The 27,966-nt window shown below is 47.4% G+C and overlaps 1 protein-coding gene across 1 annotated transcript in view; it reads right to left on the bottom strand.

Annotated features, from left to right (window-relative positions):
- The window catches only part of Tenm4 (teneurin transmembrane protein 4), a 561,145-nt gene that overhangs the window by 205,586 nt on the left and 327,593 nt on the right, over positions 1-27,966 (bottom strand). Inside the window, 1 exon segment of the mRNA XM_052158525.1 lies at positions 7,255-7,510. Within this exon segment, the coding sequence (XP_052014485.1) occupies positions 7,255-7,510 (256 nt within the window).

Below are 27,966 nucleotides of genomic sequence, written 5' to 3' on the forward strand. Positions count from 1 at the left end.
TTCCAGAGCTAGGTCTTCTTACAGACCCATAGCAGCTCCACAACCACTCTTCAATGACCCTTTTGCATTGGTTTAATACACACACACACACACACACACACACACACACACACACGCACGCACGCACGCGCACACACACACACACGCACATGCACACACACGCGCACATGCACACAGGGAGTGATGTTGGAGAACACTGCATAATATGTTTCTTCCTCTTATAATTCCAGTTCTGCAAGGCAGGTGCCCTTTTTGTCCAGCTTGCTGCTGTGTGCCCAGAGGAGACGACTGCCTGGTAGGTGCATGCAGTCACTAAACAGATCTGAGCTTTGCGTTGCTGGGTTCAGGGAGTACAGGAGGGGCTTGTCCGGCATATGGCAGACACAACAGTCAGTGCCTAGAGACAGCGGCCGGTGGAGGGGATTATTATCTCCTCTAGTCTCTTATTTTTAGAAGGATTTTTATCCTTCTTCATCCAACATCACCCACCATGCAGAGACTGCACAGAGTTGGCTCAGAGGACCTGATCAGAGTTCTCCTGCCTTCCTGCACAGCCCGTTTCCAGAAACAATTGGGAGCTTGACGGCAGCCTATATTCCAGAGAGTCCAGCTTGGATCACACCAAAAATAAACAAGTGTGTGTGTGTGTGTGTGTGTGTGTGTGTGTGTGTAAGAGCTAAGAAATAAGATCAAAATGTCAATGGTAGACAATTTCAAGTGCCTATATGAAGAACTTTTTGCTTTCAATCTGTGTGTCTATGCATGTTCATGTGTGCATCTTCACATGTGATGCTAATGTGTGCTAGTGCATGAGAAGGTTGGGTGATAGCCTTGGGCCCTGCCCCTTGGGCATCATTCATCCTTTCCTTTCTTTGAGACAGGGCCTCTCAGTGGCCTGGAGCTTGCTAACTTGGTGAGGCTGGCTGGCCAGTGAGCCCCAGGGATTCACCTGTCTCTGCTCCTCACCGTGGGGTTGTAGCGAGTGCTATCATCCTGAATTTTATTCAGGTTCTGGGGATCACACCCATGTCTTCACACTTGGAAAGTAAGTGCCTGCCTGACTGAGCCGTCTTTTCAGCCCTATTTTAACTTTTACAATTTAAAATAGACACATGTCTAAATGGGGAGAGAACTGACAACCATCACTTAAAAGCCCGGAGCCGGAGGATAAGAGGACAGTCAGGCAGTGGAGCAGGATGAAGGATTTCTCAAGCTACACAGAGATGGATCTCCTGGAAGTGCTTCGATAGCATGCTGTCGTGGGCATTGATTATTCAGGTCACTTTGGAATTTGGGAATAGGGACACAGCGCTTGCTGTAAGTGATGGCGATTCTGACTGTTTTGGTAAGATAGCCTTACTCTATAATTTTCAAACTTTAGTTCTGGATCAAATACTTTGGCCTTGTGTGATTGGTGAGGAAACTGAAGTCCATGGAGACATGTGCCCTGATCCTAAACTCACACAAGTCAGTGTGGTGGCCCAGCAGCAACTGAGTCACAGGTGTCCTGACTCCCAGCTCAAGGAGCCCCTAAATGTTCTACCCCCCAACACTTTAGATGTCTAGCTCCTCTGAGAAATAAAAGGTTCCTGGAGATTTTTTTATGGGAACACAAGCTCTTGACCCACTTGGGATCACTGCCCTGTGTGGCTCCCTGCCCACCTTTGCTGGCAGTGCAGGTATGGATACTTGTGATTAGGCATGATCTTCTTGTGTGTAAGTAGTGTTTCTCTCTAAGCTTACAGACCTAGAACTTAGCAAGTTTTTCAGGGTCACATGGAAAGGAAAAGACAGGAAGAAGGTTCAAAACGGGTGTTCTTGACTTCAGCCCTAGATGCACTGGGTTTGGATGGCAAGGGCTGTGCTATTCTAGGAGTGGGAAGGGCTTTGGTCCCGTTTACACACAGATAAGTCCCTGAGCAGCCTGAAGCAGGAGCTTCCAGGCCTACTGGTATCATCCAGAGCAGGAGGAATTTACCTCAAAAGGGAAAAATGTGTGGCTTTGGGAAAGGAAGTCCCCAGACCTTCAAGAGAAGGTTTTTAGGATGCCCCCACCCAACAGCTAGTCTGCTTACATAAGCCAGTGTGTTGGATTGTGTTTCTGTTCACAAAGTCCTGGGGCAGGACATCTGATTGCCATCTCTGAGTGGTGTGGGACAGTGGGAATCATACCCTACGTGTGCAGCTGACACCTCATGATGCACAGGTGTCAGTGACCCAGCCAAGCTCATGAGGAGTCAGAGATACACCTGGTGCTCAGAGACATGGATAAGGAAAGGAGACAACAACAACAACAACAACAACCTAGATCTTCCAGACCACACCTATCCTCTGAAAGGCCAATCTTATAATGCCACTACTTAAAAGCTGTGAGTAGCTATTGACCAACTTCTGGGATTCTGGCCTCATGACCACAGGAAAGCTGGGACCCCTTTCAATGCCTTGAGCCCCTCTGCTGCTCACTTCTATCTGTTATTCTCAGGAGTCCTGGTCCTCCTACTTCACCCAGCTATTTACCATCTTACTCAGCTCCTTCCTCTTTCTGACTTTGTACCTGTGTCCTGCTTCTCTTGAGCTGAGTATTCTCTCTGCTGCCAATGCCTGCCAATGGATGCTTTGGGAAGTCGCTACACTTGTTACTTATTCTTGAAACAGGATTTCACTGTACAGCCTCACACTCACCATCCTTCCACCTTAGTCTTCTGAATGCTTGTTCCACTGCATCTGGCCCAAGAAGACAACTATAAGTGATCAGGAAGATGGCTTTGGACAGTGGCTAGATGCAGAGAATTTGGAGCTAGATAGCTCAATGTTCTAGCCTTCCCTTGTGCTGGCTGTGGGAGCTAATGCAAGTGACTTAATGTGTTCATGATTCAGATCATTCCTCTTCTTCTTCTACCAATGGTAGTGTGTGTGTGTGTGTGGTGTGTAGCATGTGCAAGTGTATGTGTGTAATGTGTGCATGAATGTGTGTGAGTGTATGTGTAATGTGTGTGTGAATGTCTCTATAAATATTTATGTATGTGAGAGTGGTGTGTGTGTGTGGTGTGTGTGTGTGTGTGTAGTATATGTATGAATGTGTGTAGGAGTGTGTATGCGTGATGCATGTGACTGTGTCTATGAGTATGTATGTGTATGAATGTGTGAGTGGTGTGTGTGTGTGTGTGTGTGTGTATGTGTGTTCTAATGTGAGTACTTACTCATGCAGAAAAGAGTTAGGGTGCAGACTAATGTGAAAGGCTGTTGCTTAAGACTGGCCCCTAGCTGGCATCTGGGAACATGGTCTTGAGGAGGGTTCCCTGTGTGAACTGATACAGATGATTGCTCTACTATGTACAAACTACATATTCAACTCAATGCTGCATACATGTTTTTCTTCCAGGAGGGTGTGATTTCAGTATGTTCCAGTCAGGGACTGTCCTTATGGCAATCCCATTATAACTCTGGGGCACTGGGTCCCTACTGTGCCTCCAGTCTGGCAGCTTTTGCTGAGGGATCAGGATGTGTCTCTTCAGGGTGATGCCATGAGGTGAAGCCTCTGGAACCTTGGGCTTGTTTGAAGCCCCTGACTTCACCCCGCACACCTCTCCTTTATCAATTCCGCCTCACATTTTTTTCACCACAGTGAGCTCATGAGACCTATTTGAAAATTGCCAAACCTGGAGCAGTCTTGGGTACCTCAAACATAACTATTTGTGGGAGAGTTGGGGGATTAAGAGGTTGCATGTGGGAAGCAGTCTGGGCATCACTTGGCAGCTCCAGGGAGGACTCTGAGAGCGTCTGGCATGGTTATGGTGCTCTTGAGCACATGGGATAATATCTTTTCTGTGTTGACTCCACTCAAGCATCACCATTAGTGCCTATCTTCCCTTCCGAGGTCTACCTCCCTCTAGAAGCTTCTTGTACAACCGTGGACTTTATCTTGTATACATCTGAGATCAAATCCCCCAGCAACAGAGAAGACTTCCTAGTCAAACTTTTCAGCGCTTATTTTACAAATAAAGCAACAAGGCTCAGGCAGGTCAAGTGACTTCCTGAGGTTGCCCTGCCTCATCAGAAGGCATCATGTCTCATTTGGAGGAACCACAGTAGGGTTGCCCTTGAGATTGCCGGGTAACCCTCATTCCTGAGGTTATATAGGCTATTTCTGAAATTCAGTATGAAGAAAAAACAAAACAAAACAACCCCCCCCCAAAAAAACCCAAAAAAACAGGCTCCAGGCTTTTGGACTAGGCTGGGATGGGCCGAGGCAGAGCAGAGGTCTGGCAGCCTTCTGTTCAGGCTTCCCCTGCATCTGACAAGAGCCTGATGGGTTATTAATCAGACAGTCCCTATGAAATCAATTAAGTGCTTGGTGCTGCAGCCAGTCAAAGAAGTGGATCAGAGGTTGGGGGCCTTCGGCACATGGCTCCACACAGAAGAACTACAGATGCTCATGGAGGGCTTACTCCAGCTCTAGAGGGCACAAGGAGGTCCAGGCTCCTCCCTGAAGGACTCAGTTAATCTTGGGGATTGGCAGAGATACAGGAGGTATAAGAAATGAGGTCTACAGAAGCCCGCTCTCTCCATCCTTCTGATAGACTTCTCTTTTCTGCCAGGATGAAATGCAATCCCTCTTGGTCATCCTACCAGCTGCTACGGTATCTGCACATTTGCTTTGATTCTCAGCATGGGTTCTGCTTAGCAATGAGGGAAGTGTGTGTGTGTGTGTGTGTGTGTGTGTGTGTGTGTGTGTGTGTGGTGTTGTTCTGTTTTGTGTTTTTGGCAACTTGATTATATAGTTCTCAAGTGTGAACTTTGTTGACACATTTGACATGTTGTCATGCCAAATGGTTTGGCATGCTTGAAAGCCAAGGTAAGAAGATGGCCCATCCACTTTCAATATTCCATAATCTTTCCCTAATGCTCAATTGCTGATTCCACCTGCCGGACTTGACAACTTTCTCTCGTTTAACTTCATCTTGTTAGTCTGGTGCCATCGGCCTGCTAAGGTCAGCATTAACATGCAGCATTCTGACGGCGCCAGCCAGCAGAATTAGTGCTGCTCTCAGTTTGGGGACCATCTTGAGACGCAGCGCATTCTGGGGTCACAGACAAAGCCTTCTTCAGCTATTCAGCTGGTCTTCGGGAATAAGTAGGCCCCAGCTAGACCAAGAAGTGAAGAAGGGGACAGCTCTGGTGGGGACATGCAAAGGCCTGTGCTGAAGCCTGAAAGAGCATGGGCTGGAAGAGGTAATATGCATCCACACGTTTAAACACGTATTCAAGGCATGTAATCTAAATACATATAATAACAGAGTGCTTCATGTATGTTGATGAGTGCATGAAAGGGTGTGTGTGCTGTATGTACCTTTTGGTAGATTTCGGAGACAATTCTCTTCTTGCTTATTTGGTTTGCTAGCAGCTCTATGATGGACAGTGTTTATTTGAATAATAATGAAAGATGAAAGCACAATTTCTTGCATCCTAAACAACGGAGACAGGAGAGAGAATCAACGAGGCGGGAGCGTTCTAGCCGACAGGGCAGAGGATGTGAGCTGGGATGGTCTCACAGCACATGTTGACCCCTGGAACACCTCACGTGCTGCTCCTCTTCTCCCACCGTTTCCTTTGAGAAATGTACAGATCCAAGGGAGAAGTCCTACCTCACTCCCAAATGAGAAAAAGTGAATATACCAATAGTGAGAGCGGCAGCCACGATCCATGCAGATAGCTAGACCCACTGATTAGTGCGGGCTTTCCATCAGCGGATCCCACTCGAGGAGCACAGAGCATAATGGGAGCCTGATTGGCCACCCCGGTGGGATGACAACATCGAATCTGCTCGGAACCGGTGAGGGCAGGAGAGGCATTCTAAAGGATGAGGGCAGAAACGGTAATAACTGGGACACTGAGCTGAGTCACGGTTGGCTGATACCTCTGAGAAACTTGGACTTGGAAAAATGATTCCACAAGAATGAAATGTGACCAAAGGATTGTGAGTTTGTGTGTGTGGAACCACGTGCTCCAACGCCATGCTGAAACCATCACCATGGCCATCGTGGGTCGAGCAGAGGCAAGTGTGCATTGGGTTTGTGTGGAGCCTAATTTCATTTTCTTAAGTGTGGTTTGGTTTTTCACTCCTCACAAAGAACAGGAGATTGGGAAAAGAAAACCCACGCGTTCTTCCTTTAAGAGAGGGTGTGGAAGAAGAAGTATTGCTGGGCTAGCCTGGAACACTTTATCTCTGATTCAGAGAATAAGGGGAGGCCATGCCTAAAGTGCTTTGTTCTGGTGGTAACACTGTATATAAATCTAATTCTTTTATCTTTGTATGATTTCTTAAGTGAGTTGCATGGTTACACACACACACACACACACACACACACACACAGCATTTTAGAAAACAGTAGTTAAGCACAGGTGAGGAAGACGGGTGCAGGACCCAGACTCCCTGCAGTCCTTGGGCTGCAGGAAATATCCCATGGCACTCCTGGAAGAAGGCTGTGAACCACAGAGTAACAGTCTGGAAAAGAGAATCTAGAACCCTGGGTTGGAGTCCTAGGCACATATCAACCTCCTGTATGAGCTGACCTACCACGGACCCATCGATTCTCAACTTCTGGAAATCTACCTCTTCAAGGTATGAGCATTGCATGACAATACGAAAGCCCAGGCTACCGATGCTGAGTGGAAAACCTTAGGGACTATCACTGCGTGCAGAAGGCTCAGGACATCAGGACAGGAGATGGGAAGGGGAGAACGGTCTTCACAGAGCTCCTGTCACAGTCCAGACGGTCTGATGCTAGGCACAGGGCAGTGAAATTGTGCCCAGCTGGCTGAGTTGAGGACTCAGCCAACATGGAGCTGAGTGCCTACCTTGTCCTGCTCCTGTGCCTTTCTCCTTTGCATACCTCTTGCCAGCTTTTATAGAAGCCTTACCCAACTAGCTTCACTGCCATTGCATAGACAAGGCAGGTGATACTCGTGAGTCTGTCAACACCATACCTTTAGTAAGTAGCAGGTTAGTGCCGAACCTCAGCCCTGGTGGGTTCTAAAAATCCTAGCCTCCCAGAGCGTTCTCCTTCTAACATTGGAGAGTAGCAACCTGAGGCCAGGAACTTTATACCAGCGTCTCTGAACAGATAAGAGGTAGAGAGACATATTCCTTGCTGGCCTGGTCACCAACAGACCCTAGAGTCCAGCTGGTCTGCCCTCTGCCCACCTAATCCCCCCACCCCCGTGCCCTCCCAGCCTCAGGCAACTGGGACCCACCTGGTCTCCAGTGGGATGTTACTGTTGAGCAGCCAGTTGTCCTGGGCATGGGTTGGCTCCTGGGCGCTGCCTGCTGGGGGCTCCCCGGAGAGTGAGTGGTCTGTGGGTGCTGGGCTGGGGTTGCTCCTTGGGGTGAAGTTGCCCCTGTTCAAGGAGTTGATGGAGGCAGCGTGGTGCTGGTTGGGGGTATGGGCGTGGGGGAGTGGTGGCGGAGGCGTCCGGAGCCGAGGGTGGTTCTGCAGGCCGCTGGGATGATCTAGGGAACAAGCAGTCATGGTCAGTGGGCTACTGGCTGGGTGCGGCCCCTGGGGGACAAACAGCCACAGAACAAGACCGCAGAGGAGAGAGTGAGTGCATCCGGTACTAGAGATCACATCTTAATTCATTCAATCAAATCTGAGGTTCACAGATAGTTCTGAATTCCTTCTGTTCTCTGCATGTGTTGGGGCAATAAACAAGATACAAATTCCCACCCCACCGAATTTAAACTTTAGGAGAGTAATAAGAAACAATCTTTTGAGAGCAAGTGTGAGAGAGAGCAGGCTTGAGTGTATGAGATTCCAGTTGTCAATATCAGCAACTTATTCTAATCAACAGCATCACCTTGATCTGCCACACATTTAGGGGTTGGGTCTTTAGAGGCCAGTCTCTCACCAGTGGCTTCCTCACTTGAGACTGAGTATGTTTGAGATCTGGCACCCCAAGCCACATTTATTGAATCAAGAACCCTGGGGTAAGGACCCAGGAATCTGAGCTCCCCGGGTGACGGATGCATGGTTCAATTTGAGAATCACTGATCCTGTAAATAGCGCATAGTGAATGAAATTAACAAGATAAATAAGTACGAAGAACAGTGAGCAGAGAGTCCACCAGTGCTAAGAAGATGGAGCTAGGGCAGAGCTCTGTCTGACGCACGTGCCCCTGTGACAGTGTAGAGCAGCCTGCGTCGGGAAGGGGACTTCTGAGCACAGAGAGCCATGCTGGGCCTGGGTGCATGAACACACCAGCACGCTTGCTGAGCACACACTGTATACCAGATGCTCTTCTGTGCCCCATACAGATGAGAAGACTGAGATAAATGTTTTATTCAGTCCTTTGAGCTACCCAGAGCAACAGGCATTACTATCATTAATGTAAAGGTTAAAACAAAACAAATAAGCAAACAAACAACAACAAAAACCTAGTCTTGGAGTGGATAATGCAAGTTCCCATGGGAATGTGGTTAAACAGATTCTCTTTGCAAAGAAATAAAGCAATGAAACTTTGCTGTGATGATGGCAGGCATGGGAGTCAATCTTTCCCCTTCACCTAAGCTACTCACAGAATGCCTCCTCTTAGGAGGCTTCCCAGGCTGACTGGGAAGAAGTCAGGAAGTCGGAATCCAGTCTAGGTTCTACCACTTAGTAAACATACAAGCCTGGACAAGACACGGAACCTCTTTGAGCCTCAGTTTTCACATTTGTGAAATGGGAAGGGCATTTGTTACCAAGATTACAGCACTGCAATAATACCAAATTGGCAGTCGACAGGACAGAAATATATTAATGGAAGATATATCACTCTTGACCTTTTATGGTAAAGAGATATGAAGTGAATCTGGTGTGAAACTGGGTAGTAGGTTAGAAGTAGAAGGGAGACGGATGTGATTGATAATCTGTGCAAAGGGAACACATTCCGTGCTATTGCCTGTAGTGCAAAGCCTAGTCTGGGCTTACAGACCCTCCGGACTCTGACGCACTCCTTCCTGCTTTCCACCTCCTCTTTCATCAGCTCCCCTATAACTACCTACTCCAGCCATGTGACCCCAAAGGTCAGGAGGGGTGGAGGTGGTTCAAGAGATTGAAACATCAGTGCAGGAAAGGAAGGTTCTCAGAGACCATCAAACGTGGATGAAGCCCACAGTCCCCTGAAGATGCTGAGGTCCTGGGTCAGCTGAGAGTTAGCACAGTGTTTCTTGAGGGGAGGGGTGAGAACACGAAGTCAATCTGACCTGGGCAGGTAGAGTACCCACTCCTCTCCCAGTGAACAGACAGCCTTGGATGGAGAAAGTAAACGTGGGCGGGGCCATTTGCTTCGCCCAGCTCTCCTCCAGCAGCACTTTCCGTTTGATTCAGGATCTCCTCCGTAGCCCTGGTTGTCTCAGAACTGTCAGCGGTTCTCAACCCTTTGGTGGTCAAATGACCCTTTCACTGGAGTGGCGTATCAGACATCTACATTATGATTCATCACAGTAGCAAAATTACGGTTATGAAGTAGCAACTAAGTAATTATATGGTTGGGGGTCACCTCAACATGATGAACTGTATCATAGGATTGCAACGTTAGAAAGATTGGGAACCACTGCACTATGTAAACTAGATGGACCTTAAACTCAAAGGGATCTACCTGCCTCTGCCATAAACACACACACAGACACAGACACCCAGAAACACAGACATACACAGACACAGATACATAGAAACACACAGAGACACCGACACACACACACAGATATACATGCACACACAGACACAGACACAGACACACAGACACACACACACACACACACACAGTTGCCAAGGTTCTCCAGTAACTTCTTTTATTTTATATGTACAGAAACCCTGGGCACTGGTGTCTCTGCCGACTCTCGGAGAGCACAGGGAGGCTTCTATGAGTGCTGAGCAGAGCCATGGATGACAGGAAGGGGCTGGGCCTTGGTGTCCCACAGCTCTGAGTTCAAGTTCTGTGTCTTCCATTTACAAGCTGTGACTGTGGCCCTGGCAAAGTGTTTCCTGACTTCTCCTCCCATATATGCTTTAATACACACAAACACACACACACACACACACACACATGCACACATATACATTCACATATATACGCACACCCATAAATAAATGTAAAAAATTTAATGTAGCACTTAAAAACCCTCTATGATAGCCATTAAGTCACTGACCTTCAGAGTTGTAGTTTCCTGGAGATTTCTTTCTAGGACAATGCCCACCATATAAGGGTGGTTTGAGATTCAAATGAGAGGCCGCTTGTCAAGTACTTAGCCCCGTGCCTGGCAGAGAGCATTTTAAGTATATACTATTTTCTTTCCTGCCCTGGGCACTAAACCCAGGACCTCATGTGTGCAAGACAAGTGCCCTGTCGTGGATGTACATCCCAACCCTGCAAACAGGAGCTCCCTGCCCACAATAATGATAAAGGCACAGGAATGAATAAACCATAAATAGCACTAAATGTCACCATGGAGATGACTCTTCAGCATTTTACACAGAAGTTTAAAAAAAAAAGGAAGGAATGAGGAGGAACAGGAAAAGACTGTGCAGAGGGACATCGGGCAGCGCCCTCTTACTATGGCTGATGGATTCCACTGGGGCCAATTCATTGATTCCCAGAAGCCAGAAAAGCGCCCGGAACCCAACACAGATCAGAAAAGGAACCAGAATGCCCAGCCCAGACCCTCCGAGCTAGGTATCCAAGGCTTCAGGGTTTCAAAGGGTAAGGCTCCTTGATGCCTTGGACAAACCTCTCAGAGCAAGTGAGGACCGAGACCAATCTCATTCTCCTGGGGCCATGGTAGGCCCATGGGGAGCCCTGAGCTTTGTTCGGTGACTGATGGGCTCTCAGGAAAAGGTACACCCCATCTCTGATGTGTCAGATTCAGGGAGTGGCTGGTTGAGCACAGAGCTTAGCCCAGGAGTGTCACAGAGGAGCTTTGTGGCCATTTCTCCAAGCTTCTAATTGCTTACTCATTTAGAAAATGCTTATGTGTTAGAAATGCCAATTAAAGGTAGAGAACACGGTCAAAAACATGGACAGCTTGGAGATGCTCAGTCTAGTTGGACAACGCCTGCAGACAGGAACTGTGCGTGAGGTCAGCATACATACTGGCTCATGTGTAACGAGGGCTTACTAAATGACAGACACTAAGTGCTTTACTTAGGAAATCCTGCAACAACTCCGAAAAGAAGAGGCTACTGCTAGTCCTCACAGAAAGCACTTGCCCATAGCTACAGAAATATTAAGTGACAGACCCAGAATTTGAACTTAGACTGGCTTCAAACCTGTAGGGTGAAATCCTTCCCTTGTGTCCATCAAGTGGATCAGGACAGGCTCAATGCACCCAGCAAAGTCTGTCATACGGGGAGGACCTGACAAGTTTGATGGCTATCGTCCTTCCTTATCACTTTGTACTCCAGTCCCCGGAGCACCTGGAGGCACAGAGAGTGGCTGTTTGACTTTAGCTCTTGGGGTCCAGAAAGAAAGCACAAGAGGTGACCCACAGCCTGTGTCACAGCGGCCAGAGAGTTAGGAGTGTGCATGGTGTTAGAAGCCTACGAGAGCATGGTGCTGGGTGCACACTGAATCAATAGTATGAATGGCTGTGAGGGCAGAGGTTGTGGGTGGGGTAGGGATAGTGAAGTGGCCCAGGTGTGGCTGCCTGGAGGCGGAAGGCTAGAAAACTGGGTCATCACTGGGAAGGTAGGAGCTGATGCTATGGCCACTTTAACACTGGTGGAAGCTCTGAGGCGGGTGGAGGAGACGGAAGGGGTGGGGAATAGAGGTACAAGCCTTCCCCAGAGCAGGGGTTAGGGCGCCTTCCTAGGAAATGGGTTGCGGTGGACTCCCACAAGAAAGAAAAAAGTGTAAACTTTCATAGCTTTGGCTCAGCCATGAGACCCAAGCACTGAGACCTAAGGACATCAAAGGTAGCTCCTAGGGAAGGTGCCAGGTCAGGTGGCCAAATGTGCCAAATCCTGCCAAAACTGCAGACAGGTGCCCAAAGCTCTCTTTGCTTCCGAGTTAACGATGACCCCACTGTGCGCTGCAGTCATTAATCGGGCCCTGAAAATTGTCGGATATGAAAGATGATGGTATTTAATTATCATAAAACACAAAAACTCTAGCTGCCCGAGCATGCCAACAGAAAGAATTATTTGGCTTCCATTAAAATGCCATCGACCACCACTGACTCGGGATGGAGATGTAGAGGCACCGAGTGCTTAGCTAATGAACCTTGGCCTCCAAGACCAATTTAGACAGACCGGAGAGTTCTTTGTCACCACAATTCGCAGCAGCATCTGACGGCCCCGCTTCTGATCTCAGGTTGGCCTCCTTTAAGCTGTGGTGTCACAGACAATTTATTTGACTTGAGTTGTAACTTTGTCACCTGTCAGAGGTACATGATAGAAGCTGGCAAACTGCAAAGTCCCAAGCCAGAGTTAGAGAGAACTATCATTAGTATTATGTTTCCGTCTAGAGCGGATTCCGATCTAAAAGCAAGCCATAGCGTGAGCAGGAGGTGAGGGCAGCTCTTGAGGTATGTTTTTGGTTCATTCACTTCATCCCTGTATGGAATGTCAGTTGCTAACTTGAACTGGTGTCCCTTAATGGCCAGTGTACAGGAATTCTCAATGGTATTTGGTCTGACACACTCGTTGGGCAGAGGGAGAGGGACGGGCCTGGGGTGGGGGTGGTAGCCCGGGCAGAACTTCTCACACTGGAAGGAACTCAGAGCCTTCAGGTTGCAAGGTGGTTGCCTCACTTTCTTATTTGTGTGAGGCAGACCAAACACCCAGACTATGACAACGGGTGCACCATACAGGTTAGAACAGAGGGGCAGTGCATGCCAATGCCTACTGTGTGGTATAGTGCTTCCTTTTTAGGGGGCTAGAAATGAGGAAGGGGTGTTTCTCAGAGTCCTGATAGCTGTGCCAGCAGGACACAGCCAGGGAAGCTGACAGTATGGCAAATTCATACTGGTTTGTATCCCAGAGGCATGCACCACTGTGGCAGTAGTCCAGTAGACAGCTACTGTATGATTTTCTTGTTTGTTCCACTCTTGGTTCCAGATCATTCTCTGTCCTTTGACTGCATGCCTGAGCATCCCCTGTCCCTGAGCTGAATTTCAATAGGTTTGGCTCACTGTGAGGCCACTAGAATGCTTGACACAGGACGGCAGACTGAAGGAAGACTCCTCTACTCACTCCAGTGCAACGCACTCAGATCACGGTCCGCATGTTTCTCCAAGTTACAAAGCATGCGGATGTGGTTGTCTAAGAAACTTCAAGGAAGAACAAGGGCTGGGCCTGGGTGCTGAGGAAGAGGAAGCCTTACGTGTACAATAGGGAGGCCCAGGGTATTCAGGTAGGCGGCTGCTGTGAGCAAAGCCTGTGGCTGAAACAGCCAAGATAGTGTGGGGACCTGGAGCAGAGTTCTACTGAGCAGTCACAGAAAGACAAAATGACCCTGCAGTTCCTGTCCAGGTGCCCTGCTGGATCAGGACTCAGGATGGGGAAGGGTGGAAGACCCTGCTCTCCCTAAGCAAGCAAGGAAAGCAGGGCAGTGTCCCGAGACCATCAGATAGAGAGAGACAAAATGAGCAACATCTCTACCTCCAGAATACCAGTAATTCACAAACTAAGCTAAGGTCATCACAACCCATATTTTCAAAGTGTAGTTGGTAGACTCCCATCTGAATGGGGTAACTATCTCTTAGCAAATATCCACCTATACATGACTTTTGTCATGCAGCTAAACTGCTCAGTGATCTTGAGTAAGGTACCTAATGTACCTGAGCTCCAATTTCCCAGACTGACAAACAGGAAAAGGAAGTAAATGGAGACTTCTCTAATTCTAGGATACAAGAGTGGATCTTAGGTGTCAGGTGAACCTGGGATGTTTGCTCATCAGCATCTGGTTGCAAATGATTCTCCCAGTGTGCTGTGTGCGGGATATATTGTATGACTGGGCACCAAAAATGTAAAAGAGAAACATAGCCTGCTCCCTCCTTCCCTGCTTCCTGCTACCACGTCTCCTACCTAAGTACTGGTGCTGGGGACAGAGGTGGGCTAGACAGGCTTTCTGCTGTAAAATTGTAATAGACTTGTTGGAAAAGGCCAGCCGAAGCCAGAAGCACTGGTGGTGGTTGTGGTGGGGGTCATTTCTGGGTGTATGCATCCCCTTAAATCTATGTCTACCTCAGGGCTGAATTTGTTCTGGGAGAACTTTGTGGCTGTCAAGTGAGCTTTCCTTCCTGTCACTCTCACCTCCGGTGCCTTTTCAAAAAATGGTCTGACCCATAAACAGTCAGGTCAAGGCCTAATTCAACAAAGGGCCACAGTTGATATGGTAAGACAGGAGTGACTGCCGTGTATGTGTGTGTGTGTGTGTGTGTGTGTTCAGCAGGAGTATGGTGTCTTGGAGCAGATACACAGTTCACAGAGTGCAAAGCACTACAAATGAGCACAGGCAATTGTCAGACGGGGCTGATAGGTGGGGTGGGTCTAGTGGAAGTTCACAGACGAGGGATCGTCTCATACATCGGAGGGTGCCCCTCCTCTGGAGTATTGAGTGGTTCCCTGGCTTCCTGAGACTGCGGATGATCCCATGAGGACAGAAGGAGGATCACTGAAATGAGAGGGATTTAAGAAAGTGTGTGTGTGTGTAGGAGCCTGCCGAAAGCTTAGGACTAGCTTTCCAAGCCCTCTGGCTTCTGTCCACACAGCCTCCTGCCAGGAAGTTAAATGCCCGAATACATCCCATGTAGCAGAGCTCTAGGCTGAAGAACTTCCCTTTTTTAGCTACTAACTCACTCATGACTTTGGACGGGCCTTAATTTGGCTATGAGGGAAATGGGATTCCTCTATTCAACAGAGGTAGTCTCTGCCAGGCTTTGGTAGTCTGATTCCTAGGGGTTCCCCCTTGCTCCTCTCAGGGAATGTCCTAGAAAGAAGATATCAGGATGAGCAGCCCTGCCTCCCTTAAACAGAGGAGTGGATTGTCTCCGTGGAGCGCATGACAGATAAATCAGGACCAGACCAGGAAGCTGAAGCCAACAGCAGTTCAACTTAAGAACCAGCAAACTGGATCGTGTCATTACCTGCTTTCAGGCCTGTGGGTGAGTCCACTGCCCCCTGGATAGACCCCTCACCCTGCAGCCTGAGCTCTACCACTACAGGATAGTACCCACACTCTCCACCCCCCTCTATGAAACATGCCAAGGGCAAGGCCAGCTTAGACCCCTCACTAAGCTGTGTCAGTTACAGCTTTGCAGACGCTGTTCTGTTTGGAAGGCCATATTCCCTTCATCACCAGGCTGAACCTAATCAGAAGCTGCCTCCTCCAGGAAGCTTCCTGTGACTCCCTTCTCCCTAGTTTGAGGTACAGGCTATTCCTTCAGGTTCCTCAAGGAACCATAATTCACTAAGTCATCGCCATATTCTTAGAGCACATGAGCATACAGTTTGACGGAAGGAAGGAGGCGTACAAGAAGTTTGTGATGTGCCCAGTATGTAGAAGGGGAGAGAAGGTTGGAACCGGAAGCTGTGCAGCCCTAACCGGGCCACTCGCATACTGCATGAACCTGCTCTAGGATCTCACGCCATTTTAGCCAGCCTATTGCTGCCACCTGGGTATGACAGAGTTTATCACAAGATAGAGCCATTTTTTCCAGAATTTACTGATGGAAATGAAGGGAAGGGAGAGAAGGGATCATGACTGATGTGAATTTTCCTCCTGAGGGCACTCTCAGGGTGAAGAGAATTAGGAAACATGACCTGGTACACTGCCCTGACCTTCAGCACCAGGGTCTGTTTCTACAACACAGGCTGTTGCCTGCAGGAGCTCTGAGAACCATGTCTTTACTTCTTTTTCATACTGTCTCCAGCTGCTTATGAAAATATAAAGTGTTTACAGACACCTCAGTTACCAGCTGTGTCCCCTGTGCAGTTTGGAGAATATCAGGTCAAGTGTAAAGAAAGATCAGGCTGTCTGGAGAACCTAAAACTCTCCCTGCCTCCTGACAACAGACAACAGCACTCCAGCGCTGAAGCCCAGGGTGCCATGGGCTTCCCCCAGAGGAATGGTCACTGTAGAAAAGGAACAAGGCCAAGAAACAGACTTTATTTTTGCTTTAAAGACCTAGAGCTCTGCATGACTCTGTGGCTTACTTCATTGCCAAAGCCCATGGACAGTGACCCTCAAGCATTGGTTCAGAGGCCAACCCAGGAACCAGCCCAGGCTTTACAGAGCTAACTGTGAAACCTTGAGGCCCAACCATAGCACTTTCCAACCCAATCACGTCTCAGTACAGCCTGGTCGCATCTGGCTCACCAGGTAGACACCTTTCTCCTTTAGGACCCAACACACCTGATGGGAGAAAAGGCCAAAAGCATTCAGTTAATTTCTGAGGCCTGGGAGGTGCTTTTATGATTCAGTACACATCATGTGTGGGGTTTCTTTCTAATACTTGTTCAGGATGTTGTGAGCAGGTAGTCTATTCATTAGTGTCCTGAAGGTCAGTCATATGGGAAACAGGAAACATTCTTGTCTTCTTGTAGCCTTCTGCAAAGTGTACAACTCTGCCCCCAGGCTACAGAAATGAATCACTAATACCAACAATGGCTTCAAAGTATCAAAAGGTAGGCCGCTGTTAAAGCATCATCGGTACCGAGTGCCTCTGAGGCAGCAGGAGGAGCACAGAGCTGTGTGTTAGGAAGCTGGCCTGGGACTGAAATAGCTGTGAACTCACACAAGTGACTAAGCTCATCGTGTGGCATCTTCCTGATGTGAAATATGGAGATACCAGTCCCAGGGGACAGCGTTCACAGAAAGAGCTAAGAAAACGAATGCATGACCCATCACACCTGCCCACCAGTTTTAGCTAGATTTATCACTGCATTTCGGAAGGAGAGACTGAGGCATACACGGGAGAAATCTGCTCTTGCTCCATTGCTATCAGTACACAGACAGGATGCACATGTCTTTAGTTTCACCTGTCTGTCCTGGCGAGGGCAACAATACTCTTTCCACACTTAACCTTCCTATTCCCTTCCCCCGGCAGTCAGGAGGGACCCTGTAAATGCTGTTGTTGTTTTCATTTGTATTTGAGAGTGGTCTCTTTAGTGCTATGCTCTGGAACACACAGCTCCAGGAAGTGATGCCAGGTCTTTGCCCTTAGATAGCCATGGCATCCTAGGTGACAGATTGGCTAAAAAGGTATGAGAACCCAGAGTAGGATTTCAGGGCATGTGAGTATCATGATTCTGCATCCAGCAGCCTCAGGTTCAAAATCTCACCTTCCCTTCTACAGACTGGCCCTATCACAGGCCTTTTTTGAGTCCCTATCTCCCCGGCATCAGCAAGGTCACTGATACTTCTAACCCGATTTTGATGCAGAAAGCGTGCACCTGGGCTCATTTCCCAAGGGGATTCTTTTCTTTCGGCTGTGGAATATTTTATTTTTCCAATTTCAGAATCTACTTATGTTAAAAATCGGAAGAGAAAGAAATCCAATCAGCTCAGCTGAGGTTTGTGAAACAAATAACGCAGCCGGCACAGCACTTTAATCAAACAGTTATATTCATAGCCACAGTGATCAGAGCTCTGTCTAATTTATGCCGCCCAGGGCGGCCTAGGAAAGGACCTCTTGTCAACATTTGCAACTGACACCAAGACAGACGCTGAGGAGACAGTGTGGCTACCCAGGCCTGGCACCTTGGGAAATCAGGGGCACACGTGTTCTTGAGGCTCATTCCTCACCCTGTACTCACACCCAAATGCCGTTCTATACTCTTTCTTTTGGTTTTGTGAGGAAGAGAAAGATGGAAGCTTGCAATCTGGTTGCTTGCTTTGCTTTGTGCATGTGGTGCTTGAACGTGAACTGTCCTCCAGTACCTTACTGTGGGGGAGGCTCAGCTGTCAGAGGAGGCGGAATCTTTAGCGCTGTGACCTCAGGAGAAGCGGGTAATTGTGGATGGGCTTTGAAAGTGCTATCTCTTTCTGGTTCTAGTTTAAGCCTCTGTTTCCTAATCTACCAAGATGTAAACAAGTCACACCATAGGTTCCCACAGGCAAGGACTTAATCCACTCCAGAAGCCGTGCCATCAGTGCCGTAAAGGATTGATAGATAACCTTTGAAACTGTGAGCAAAATCAATCCCCCACCTTGAGTTGTTTCTGTCAAGTATATTATCATAGCAACAAGAAAAGTAACTAAGGTAGAAAATCAGCACCAGGGGTGGATTAACCATGGGATGATCACACGGTTCTTAGACCTTTAGAACTGGCCTGTGGAATGTGGAAGCATTAGGAACTGTGGGCCAAAGAAGCCAGAGAACGCTGTGTGCAGAGATTAATGAGCCATTAATTGTGGTGGGGGTTCAGAAGACCAGGACAGCAATAGAAAATGTGGATAGTAAAGGCTGTGCTCATGATGTTTCAGAGGGGGACAGAGGCTCTAGTGGGACATATTTGAATGCTTGGTTCTTAGCTGCCAATACCATTTTGGAAGGTGGAAGATTCGGGAGCTGGCCTTGATGGTGATATTGGCCTCTGGTTCTGCAGAGGCCAGAACTCCCCACTTTCTGACTTTGATAAAATCCGGACAAGTCACATCACAGGCTGCTTCTGCCATTGACTGATGGCCACTGCCACACCTTCCCTGCCATGAGGGACTGATACATCTCTTGAAACCATGATCCAAAATAAATCCTTCCTTCCTTAGGTTGCATTCTCTTAGGAGACAAGTAACTGATTCGTACATGCTACTCCAATCTGTGTAACAACCCTGTGGGGTGACTGCTTCTCAGAGTCCCATTTTGTAGCAGCAGAAACTAAAACAGAGAGGGTTTTGTAGGTTGCCCAAAGCCGGGTTTGCTGGCTGAGACAGGATCTAAACCTAGGTGTCTAGTCTTGGAGTCTGTGTTTTTGGTGCTCATACCCCATGCCCTGACTGTCAATGCAGATCACCCAGCATGCTCTGCGGTAACTTCTTTACTACTAACCAGAAGCCCTAACAGTCTGCCAGTGCTGCTGTAGGATGATGGTTCCATTTTTGGTGGGGCCTTTTGCCACAGTGGCCATTGCTCATGACACAGTGGTTGGGCAGATGTGATTTGTAAGGTCCAGAAGTCAGTGTGGGTTATCTGTAAGTGCCTCGCTCATCTGTTGACTACACTACAAAGGTTTTATGAGTGAGAGGGGAAATGGGGGTAATGATGCCCATCTGGAAATCAGACAGAATTCACTCAATTGAGACTGTTTCTTTCCACCATGCCTTTGCCCCTCAAGGGTCTTTGCTTGCCTGCCATTTCTTTCCCTTTAGATATCTTCTGGACTGGAGCAACCCATCCCTACTGGTAGCTAGTGAATCTGGCAGAGTAAGGCAGCCAGTGAGCACCCTCATCCTTCAGGCTTGGGTGTGTGGCCCTCGTATCTTTCCCAGCCTCCTCCTTGCTCCCTGAGGTTGAAGCTTACTTCAGATACTGAAATGACACACCCATGCCCTTCTGCTTTCTGCAGAGAGACTCAGTTATATCTTTTGAAGGCCAATCATTATGTTGTGACCATGGTCCCCAAGTCACAAGTACCTGCCCTTATACAGCTATACGCTAACTCCTCTGTCCATGACAGTCGCTTATAGATTTGAGGGTCCCTTGAGAAAACTCTCATTCACTGTCATGCCACTTGAACCCAGTCTGACACTTTCCACATAGTGGGTACAAATGGTGTGTGAACAAGGGAACAGGACCAACGTTCTCGGATTTCACTAATATTTAAGCAAATTTCATGAGTATGCTGTCCTTATAATAAAGTATGTCCATTTCCACTTCACAAAGCAAATGTCCTGCACTGATCTGTGGATATCAAGTTAGGAAAGGGTATCTCCTTCTAAGTGATCAGGGCAGAACCAGTGCAGAACCAGAACAGCTGTGCACTGGGGTTTAGAGACAGGGCAAGAGAGTGTGGGGGTCATGGTGACATGGTCTGTGCTTTTTTAGACATTGTAATATTTGTTATTTACTCTGAGACTTTCATGTGTGTATACAATGCATTTCAATCTTCTCCACGCCCTCACTTCTCCTGTCTAATTCCTCCTGTCCTCGCAACTTCCCCTTAGCTTTAGTTGTTGCTTTTATAATCCACTGAGTCTAATCAGTGGTGCCTGAGTACGCAAGGGTGTGGAGCCATCCACTAGTGCACAGGCAGCAACAGAGGCCATAGTCCCAAAGAAAAATGACTCTCCCTCCCCCAGCTGCCATCACTGCCTTCAGCAACCCTTCAGCTAAGGATGGGTCCTCGTGAGCCCCTCCCCTATCCTCACTGGAATTCTGCATTTTTTATACATCTTCAGGGCCTGCTGTATAACTCAGGCACACTGTTACTAATCACACTTACTCCCATTGATTTTTTTTTTATCCCCAAGGACAAACTACCTCATCCCTCCTTAATCTAATGACTAAAATTAGGCAAACGCAGCCAGCTGATACATATTAGGCATTGCCCCAGAAAGGAAGACATCAAATAAAATATGACCAAAAACTCTTTTTATGTCTCCATTCTCTTAACTGCCCATGCAAATCAGGCAGAGGCCTTCCAAATACAAAAAAGATGTTGGGAGCTGTGTATGTGCTCAGAATCCTTCTTGGGGTCAGGTCACCCAGGGAACACCTCTTGGCACTGTCCCCCTTTCTCAAGAGCGAGCACTGTGGCTCCTGTGTGCCGGGAATGCACGGTGATTAAGACTTTACATTGGTGTTTTCCATTCCACAATATTGCACTGTGAAGACCCAAAGCCATTCACCGTGTTTCACACAGGAGGAAACTCGCGCTTGCGGAAATGAACGGTAAGCTGCAGATTACCCAGGAGGAAGTAGATTCAAACTCAGGACTAAGTTTGTCCCTCTCCTCACTCTACCCTTGGGCAACCCACTGAAGCTGGGAACAGCCAGTTTTGTGAAGTCTGGAACTTACAAAATGCAATGGTCACCACCTGCAGCCTTGTGTTCAGAGTACTAGAGAGGGATGCCCAGATGGTCTGACTTGCATCTGGATAGGCAGGACCTGAGGTTTGGCCAGAAGGCCACAGAGGAGCAATCGTGTTCAAACACATGGGAACTGTGCCTGAAGGAACTTCAGAAATAACATCTCTGTTCCTCCCTCTCAAGGACTCAAAAAATGTGGCACTGAGGAAGATTTCTAAATGTCAAAGCCTCTGTGAAGATTGTCTGCCCGCCTCCTTCGCACACACTTGAGGTCTGCGCTATAATTACAGACATTTCTTCTTCCCTGGCCCTCCATATTTGCCTTGTCTGAGCCCATCTGTGCTGGGTTGTACTCAGCGCAGGAAAGCATTGCAGGCAGACTCCCGGGGGAACTGTGCTGTCCCAGCAGACTGATGGGGAAGGCAAGAAGAGAGGTGGCAGCTCTGGGGAGCCTGGTGTGAGGTTGACAGCCCAAACCACTCTCCTGGCCTTTCTCAAGTCCAAGGGCTGCATCTTTCAGCTGGGATCTCGGACTTCCCAAGGATCATGGGATCTCCGACTTCCCGAGGATCATGGGAACTCCGGGAGCCTCCAAATTCACAGGCCTTTCCCATTTTCTAACGTCAAGGCAGAGGCAAGTCATCCACTAGCACTATTATGTACAACGCCAGGAAATAGGAAAAGAAAGAGAGGACATGAAGATGCCAAGCTTCTCTCAGGAGTCAGGTCTGGGGCAATGAGCCCTAACTGGAGGCAGCATGGAAATCAGTAAGACCCTAGGTGCATGTCCAGTGTGGCTGGGCTGGAATGGGCTGACAGGCTCTTGTCAGATTTGAAGAAGGGACATAGGAGAAGCAACAAACAACTAGCAGACGGCAGCGTGCGGCAGGCACACTGGGGCACTTTGTTCAAGGCCTCAGAGACAGTCCCCAGAGGCCTTGATGATGGACACAGCTAAATGATAGGGACAATGGATAATATGCAGGGACAGCGTGAGCGGAGGCAGGCAGGCAGAAAATAGAGGGAATGTGGTTTGCACCACTCAGAGGCAATTAATTTAATTAAGCACTGCCCTCCTGATGTCTTTATGGTGACAGCGCTTGTTACTTAACTCTTCCTGAGTTTTTGCCCAGTGTCTCCAACTAGGCCATCTTGTCAAAACATTTCTTTAAATCTCTGGCTCTCCCTAGAGTCCACACAGTTCTCGGTGTGAGACAAAATCTATTGCAGCCATTACTAACATATTGAGGATCCCTTTTCCAAATCGGAAAAGAACACCGATGGTGTGTCTGCCTTTTCTGAACGTCCCATCCAAAGGCCGGTCAGATGGTTCACCTCAGATAGTGAACAAATGAGAAGTAAATGCATGTGACAAGTGCGGACACCCTGGTTACCTTTGCCAAAGGTATGATTGCAATCCAGAGGAGCATCGTCCCCCAAGTATGACATACTTCAGTGGGCATTATAGCCCCAAAGACTGACATAAGAAAATAAACAAAACAAAATGTTCCATGCTCAAAGTACAAAGGTTGCACTAAGAAGCTCACAGGGGAGATGGGATGTTTCAAGACTGTCCCCAGAATCAGGCAAAGGTCACCAGTGTCCACCATCCTAGCCACCATTTTCCCAGACTGCAGGGGAAAGCTCAGCTATACCTGTATCGCCTCTCCTTCCCCCGGCACCCGTTGTCTGTCAGGCACTGAACAAATCAGAGTATATGATAATAAAATAGAATGTTTCCCCTCAAACAGAAGGTACAAGGTCACCAATCAAACACAGTGCAGCAAGCAGCAAGTGGTTAAGGTCAGTGTGTCACCTTTTCAGTCACCCAAGGGCTGTATGATCAGAAGCTCTCGTTCCTGATTCCATATGCTGTCATCCTGAAATTTGTCAAATAAGTTTTAAATAGGGGCCCTACACTCCCCTTGTACATTGGACACCATAAATTATGTGGGCAGTTCTGGGTGTGGGAAAAAGGCTTTGCCACCTGGCTTCCATCCTGCCCTTTGACAGAGAGGAGTAAGACTGTTGGGGGCCATGACCACTGTTGATAACGAGAGCGACTGAGGTGACCCCATCTCCTGGGTCAATGAGCGGCACAGACATGAGCATGTGACCTAGTTTGGAACAATGAGACTTAAAGGTGGATTCTTGAAAATACCCTTTGGGTTTTTTTGTTTGTTTGGTTTTGGTTTTTAATCATCAATAGTTATGAAGCCAGTCTTTCTTCATCATTAAATGGGATGTACTGTTACAAATAATCATCTTCCAGCTATAAGGAGAAACAAGCTATGGAGAGTGCCTGGTCCCTTCACAATTTCATCTCTTTCTTATGCAACTAACCCTCAACCTTCCCAATCTCTGGGCTTCCTTTTACATAATATAACATGCCTCAGTACTTGCTGCTACTGCTGCTAGTTGCAGCTAAAAGTATCTCAGCTGACAAAGTTGGATGAACTTCACTTGAAATCCGGATCTTGCCACTTACCCACACTGCGCCTCTGGCAAGCCTCCTTCTCTCTCACTGACTGGACAATGAGGGTGAGTAATCACGTTTTATAAGCAGCATTGGAGACCAAAGGAAGCTATTCTGAGACAATGCTTGGACAGTGCCGGGTGCATGGCAGGGACTGCGTCATTGACAGGTACCGTGATGGTGACAATGCGGATAGCTCCTGCCTGGTGATAAACTGGTAACGAACTAACTTTCCTAACTACAGGAAAAGAGCAGCAGAAATCTTTATTATAAAATAAAACGTTGTTCTTTCCACAAAATGCAACATATAGCTATATCAATAGAATCTAGAAGACCAGAAAAACCAATGAAGTCATGTTCACATTGCAGAGGTAGACAGAGGCTTGCTCTTTGGGAAATCTGGATCTTCTCCAACCACTCACTACAGTGGGGCTTGCTTCTTAATGAACGCCAAATGCTAAGTTCATGGAATAGTCCGAGATAGCTAGGGCCAGATTTTGCAAACAAAAATAACAGTGGCGGCACATGCACTGGGGCATGCTTGTGACCCCAGCACTTGAGAGGGAGCAGCTACAACATCTTAAGTTCAAGGCCAGACTGAGCTACAGAGTAAGACTCTGGCTCAACAGAAAAGTTGCTTCCACTACTAGTACCAATCCTAGTTTCAATTTCTATTTGTGTGACCACTCAAATCTGAATTCTTACTCTATATTTGGTCTCCTAAAAATGTCCAGTCTTCCTCAAAAAAAAAAGTAGCAACTAAAATGTATGGTTTCAACTTAGGAGCTAAATTTTAGGGTAGAAAATAAATTCTAATTCATTGGTGATGGGCCGTTATGAACAAACCCAATCCACTCATATTTGAGTTATTTTTACTTTAAAAACAAATGGGAGTAGATGGGAGAAGGGGACAATGGTTTTCCTTTTGTGACCAGATAGTATACTCAGATAGGATCTTTATCCTGCGAACAGTCCATGAGGCGGGTACAGGGAGATAGATGGTCCTGTTAGCAGCTCAACAGACACACACCCAGTGTGGGTGTTTCTTAAAGATGGGGGCAGTTGTGCTGGAGATGGTTACACTGCAGATGCTCTCACAACACTTTCCTGTCACTTTGAGAGTTCCCATATGGTACTTGTACAAAGCTATCAAAGGAATGTTCCAGAAAGGCATGTCTCTGCCTGCAGCCTTTCCCTGGGACCTTATCACCTTTAAGTGCAGGCTTCTCGGCCTGACAGTCGAGGTCCATTAAGATTTGGTTCTTTGTACAGTCTCATCTGTCAACAATCCCTTGGATTAAGTATCCTGTCCTGGTCACACTGAGGCCATGGGAATTTCTCAGAAAGAACTCAAATTAGTAACTCAAAGAAAAATGAAGGTATGCACAAGAAAGGATGGACGGCAAGAGCCTGCTGCTTGGCTTAGAAGGAAAAAAATGAAAACCATAACCAAAAATTCCATGTGCCACATAATCATAATCATGTAACCAGTGACTGTTTCTCTAACCAAAAGCTGATTATACTAATTATGATGCATTGTGGGAAGAACAGCAAGAGACCAGGTGGTGTGGGAATCCTTCCTGCCTTTTACAAAAATCAACAAGTAATGCTTATAGCTGATAAAGGAAGAAACAGCAGCAGAAGCATGTGACTTAGAAACCTAGACAGGTAGGTGGCAGAAGATACAGACTACAAAGATGGAGGTCAAAACTGACAGCTCCTGGGGAGAGAGGCCAAGGGAGGGGGGCTGGATAAAGGACTTTTCTTTTTCATTGGAAACCTTTGATAGAAATGTATCTTCTAAAATTTTCAGTACAGACTACAGAAAATTTTTGATACAAACAACCACAAGAAAAGATTGTTCTAAGTCAGAGAACTGGCAGAGAACCGGTTTTCATGCTAATAACACAGACACACTGAACTGGTGGTTCTTAACCCGTGGGTCGTGACCCCCCTCATGGGTTTTGAAGGACCTTTTCACAGGAGTCACACCTAAACTATTAGAAAACACAGATACATTATGATTCGTTACAGCAGCAAAATTAGTATTATAAAGTAGCAACAAAAATAGTTTAATGGTTAGGAGTTACCACAACATGAGGAGCTGTATTAAAACGTCACAGTATTAGGAAGGTTGAGAACTACTCACAGAAAACAGAGGTGTAGGGGTGGTGGTTTACAGATGAAGGCAACACTTACAATGCTGCAGTAAACACAAATGATTGGGGGGTCACGTGGAACCCAGCTATGATATGAGCTTGAAGGCTTTACAAATGCAGGCCTAGGGGGCCTGGCGGGAGGTAATTCCATGGGCTGGGAGACCAGAGAGTAAAACCTTTGTAAACTTTTTTTGATGCTTCTTGTAAAGCACTGACAGTCACCAAAACACTTGGTTTATTTCTTACCATTAAACTCATCTTTGCTCACTGCGCACTAATACTTAGTGTGCAAACTGGCCTGCCATCCATGTGTGAGCAAGATGCTGACATTCCCTCAGCAACAGTGGATTATTTTGCTGTGGGACCGGGAGCTTGTTTCTGATGAATTATCTGCTTGTGTGCAGTGTGGCGACCAAAATGGGGATTGATTGAACGTTGAAACCATTTCCTCACTGCCCCATGTAGTTTGTGTGTGTGTGTGTGTGTGTGTGTGTGTGTGTGTGTTCTATTTGCTTTGTCTACATGGGTTGTATAGTTTTATTCCCTGTTTAGTTTTGAAGGGAAGAACTGGTGATGTATTACTTTTATATCAGAAAAAACAAACAACATCTATAAGAAAAGTGGTTGCCTCCCCGGCACCCCTTCCGCACGCTTCTAACAAATGCAATCAGGCAGGCACCGGGGAATGTGATAAGATGATCCGAAAGATGAGGTAATGGGAGAAGAGTTGAAACAGATCAAAATTAAAGCCCTCTTGAAGGAATGAGGGTAGAATTGAAGGCTGTGTGACTCTGAGGTTTCTGTTATAGGACGGATGGGTGTCCCATCTGTGTAGAGGATGGCTGCTCATGTCCTAGAAGTTCACCACACCAGACATGTGCATGACTGACTCCCGTGTGCTCCTGTTAAGTTAAAGGGCTCTTTCCTTTGAAAACGTACATGATGTGTGCAAGCTTTGTCACCCTCACTAACAGTGTCCTTCAGACCAGGAGACACGTCAAAGCACAGATCCTGCTACCAAGCTGGCACCTGAGCTGGCATAGCTATCACCCACCCATCTCGGACAAGAGTCTCTTTTGCTGTTTTTTTTTATTATTATAAAACAAGCAAAGTGCATTTGTTTCATATATATTGTAAGAGATAAAAAAAATCAATTTAAAAGAACAGAAATCAGGCAAAAAGTAAGACCCCAGTTGAAGATGCACAGCTTATATAGAAATCAAGAAAAGGAAAGAGGACCCCTCCTGGGCAGCACTCTCTGCTGGAGAACTGGTCTTTCTTAAAAGCCCTGGGCTTCCCTGGTGCTCAGTGGCAACAGGTGTGGTCCTCCAGCAAGCAGTGGGTGAGGAGCACGGTGGGCCCTGACATCAGTCGGGGTGGACCATTTGCTTTCATGTTGGGTTGTCCATATAGAGTGCCAGCAGTCTGTGAGGAATCTCCCTGTCGGTGTTAGAAGGATGGCTACTGGAGAGCTACAGGGACACTTATATCAGATCCTCATACACGGTGCCAGCTGTCCCATATAGGGTCTCTGTCCATTTCAGAAGCTTGCCTGGCACAGGGAAGGCAATTCCTTTCTCATTTGAAGGGTCAGTATTACCCCTGGAGTTGGTGATATTGGCTTCCTTACCAGGCAATGCTGGTAGTATTTGGTAGGGCAATAGATTTTCTTTCTTTTGAGAAGGTCACCTGTAATCCAAGCTAACCTTGAACTTGCATAGCTCAGGATAATCTTGAACTCACGATTTTCCTACCTCTGCCTCCCAAATGCTGAGATTACAGATGTTGGGCCATCTTACCTGGTGTGGGTCATGGTTTGGGAGGTGATGGGGCAGTATTGGGAAGGAGAAAGGAGCACCAAGAACACCACACCCACTGCCTCTTCCCATCCATCTATCTGTTATAGTCCTCTGCAGACTGCAGGGCTCCCATTCCAACCCCCTGACGGCAGAAGGACATGCCTCTTCTAAGTCTGTTTTTTCCACAGTTCCCAGGTCTTCTATAAGGAAGGCTCCAAGTCCCAGTCTCCTACCTCCCACTGGCCCTTCCATCCATACACAGAATCCCACTGCAGGGTGAAGGATGTCACTACTCTTTCCAAAGCTACTATCGTCATGGCCTCTGCTGCAGTGCCCCTGTAAGCAGAGGGCATGGAGCCACAGTCTTTCATAATGGACTACGCTGCAGCCTCTAAACTCAGGCAGCACACACAGGGCCTGCACGGGTCTAAGCTGGATAAGGTCCCTGCGCTGAGAGGAGAAGGGACAAGCCCCATCCCTAACCCAGAAGCTATTTCAATTGATAAACACCCATAAACGAACACT

This window comes from Apodemus sylvaticus, chromosome 1, assembly GCF_947179515.1.
Source record: "Apodemus sylvaticus chromosome 1, mApoSyl1.1, whole genome shotgun sequence".
Taxonomy (NCBI): domain Eukaryota; kingdom Metazoa; phylum Chordata; class Mammalia; order Rodentia; family Muridae; genus Apodemus; species Apodemus sylvaticus.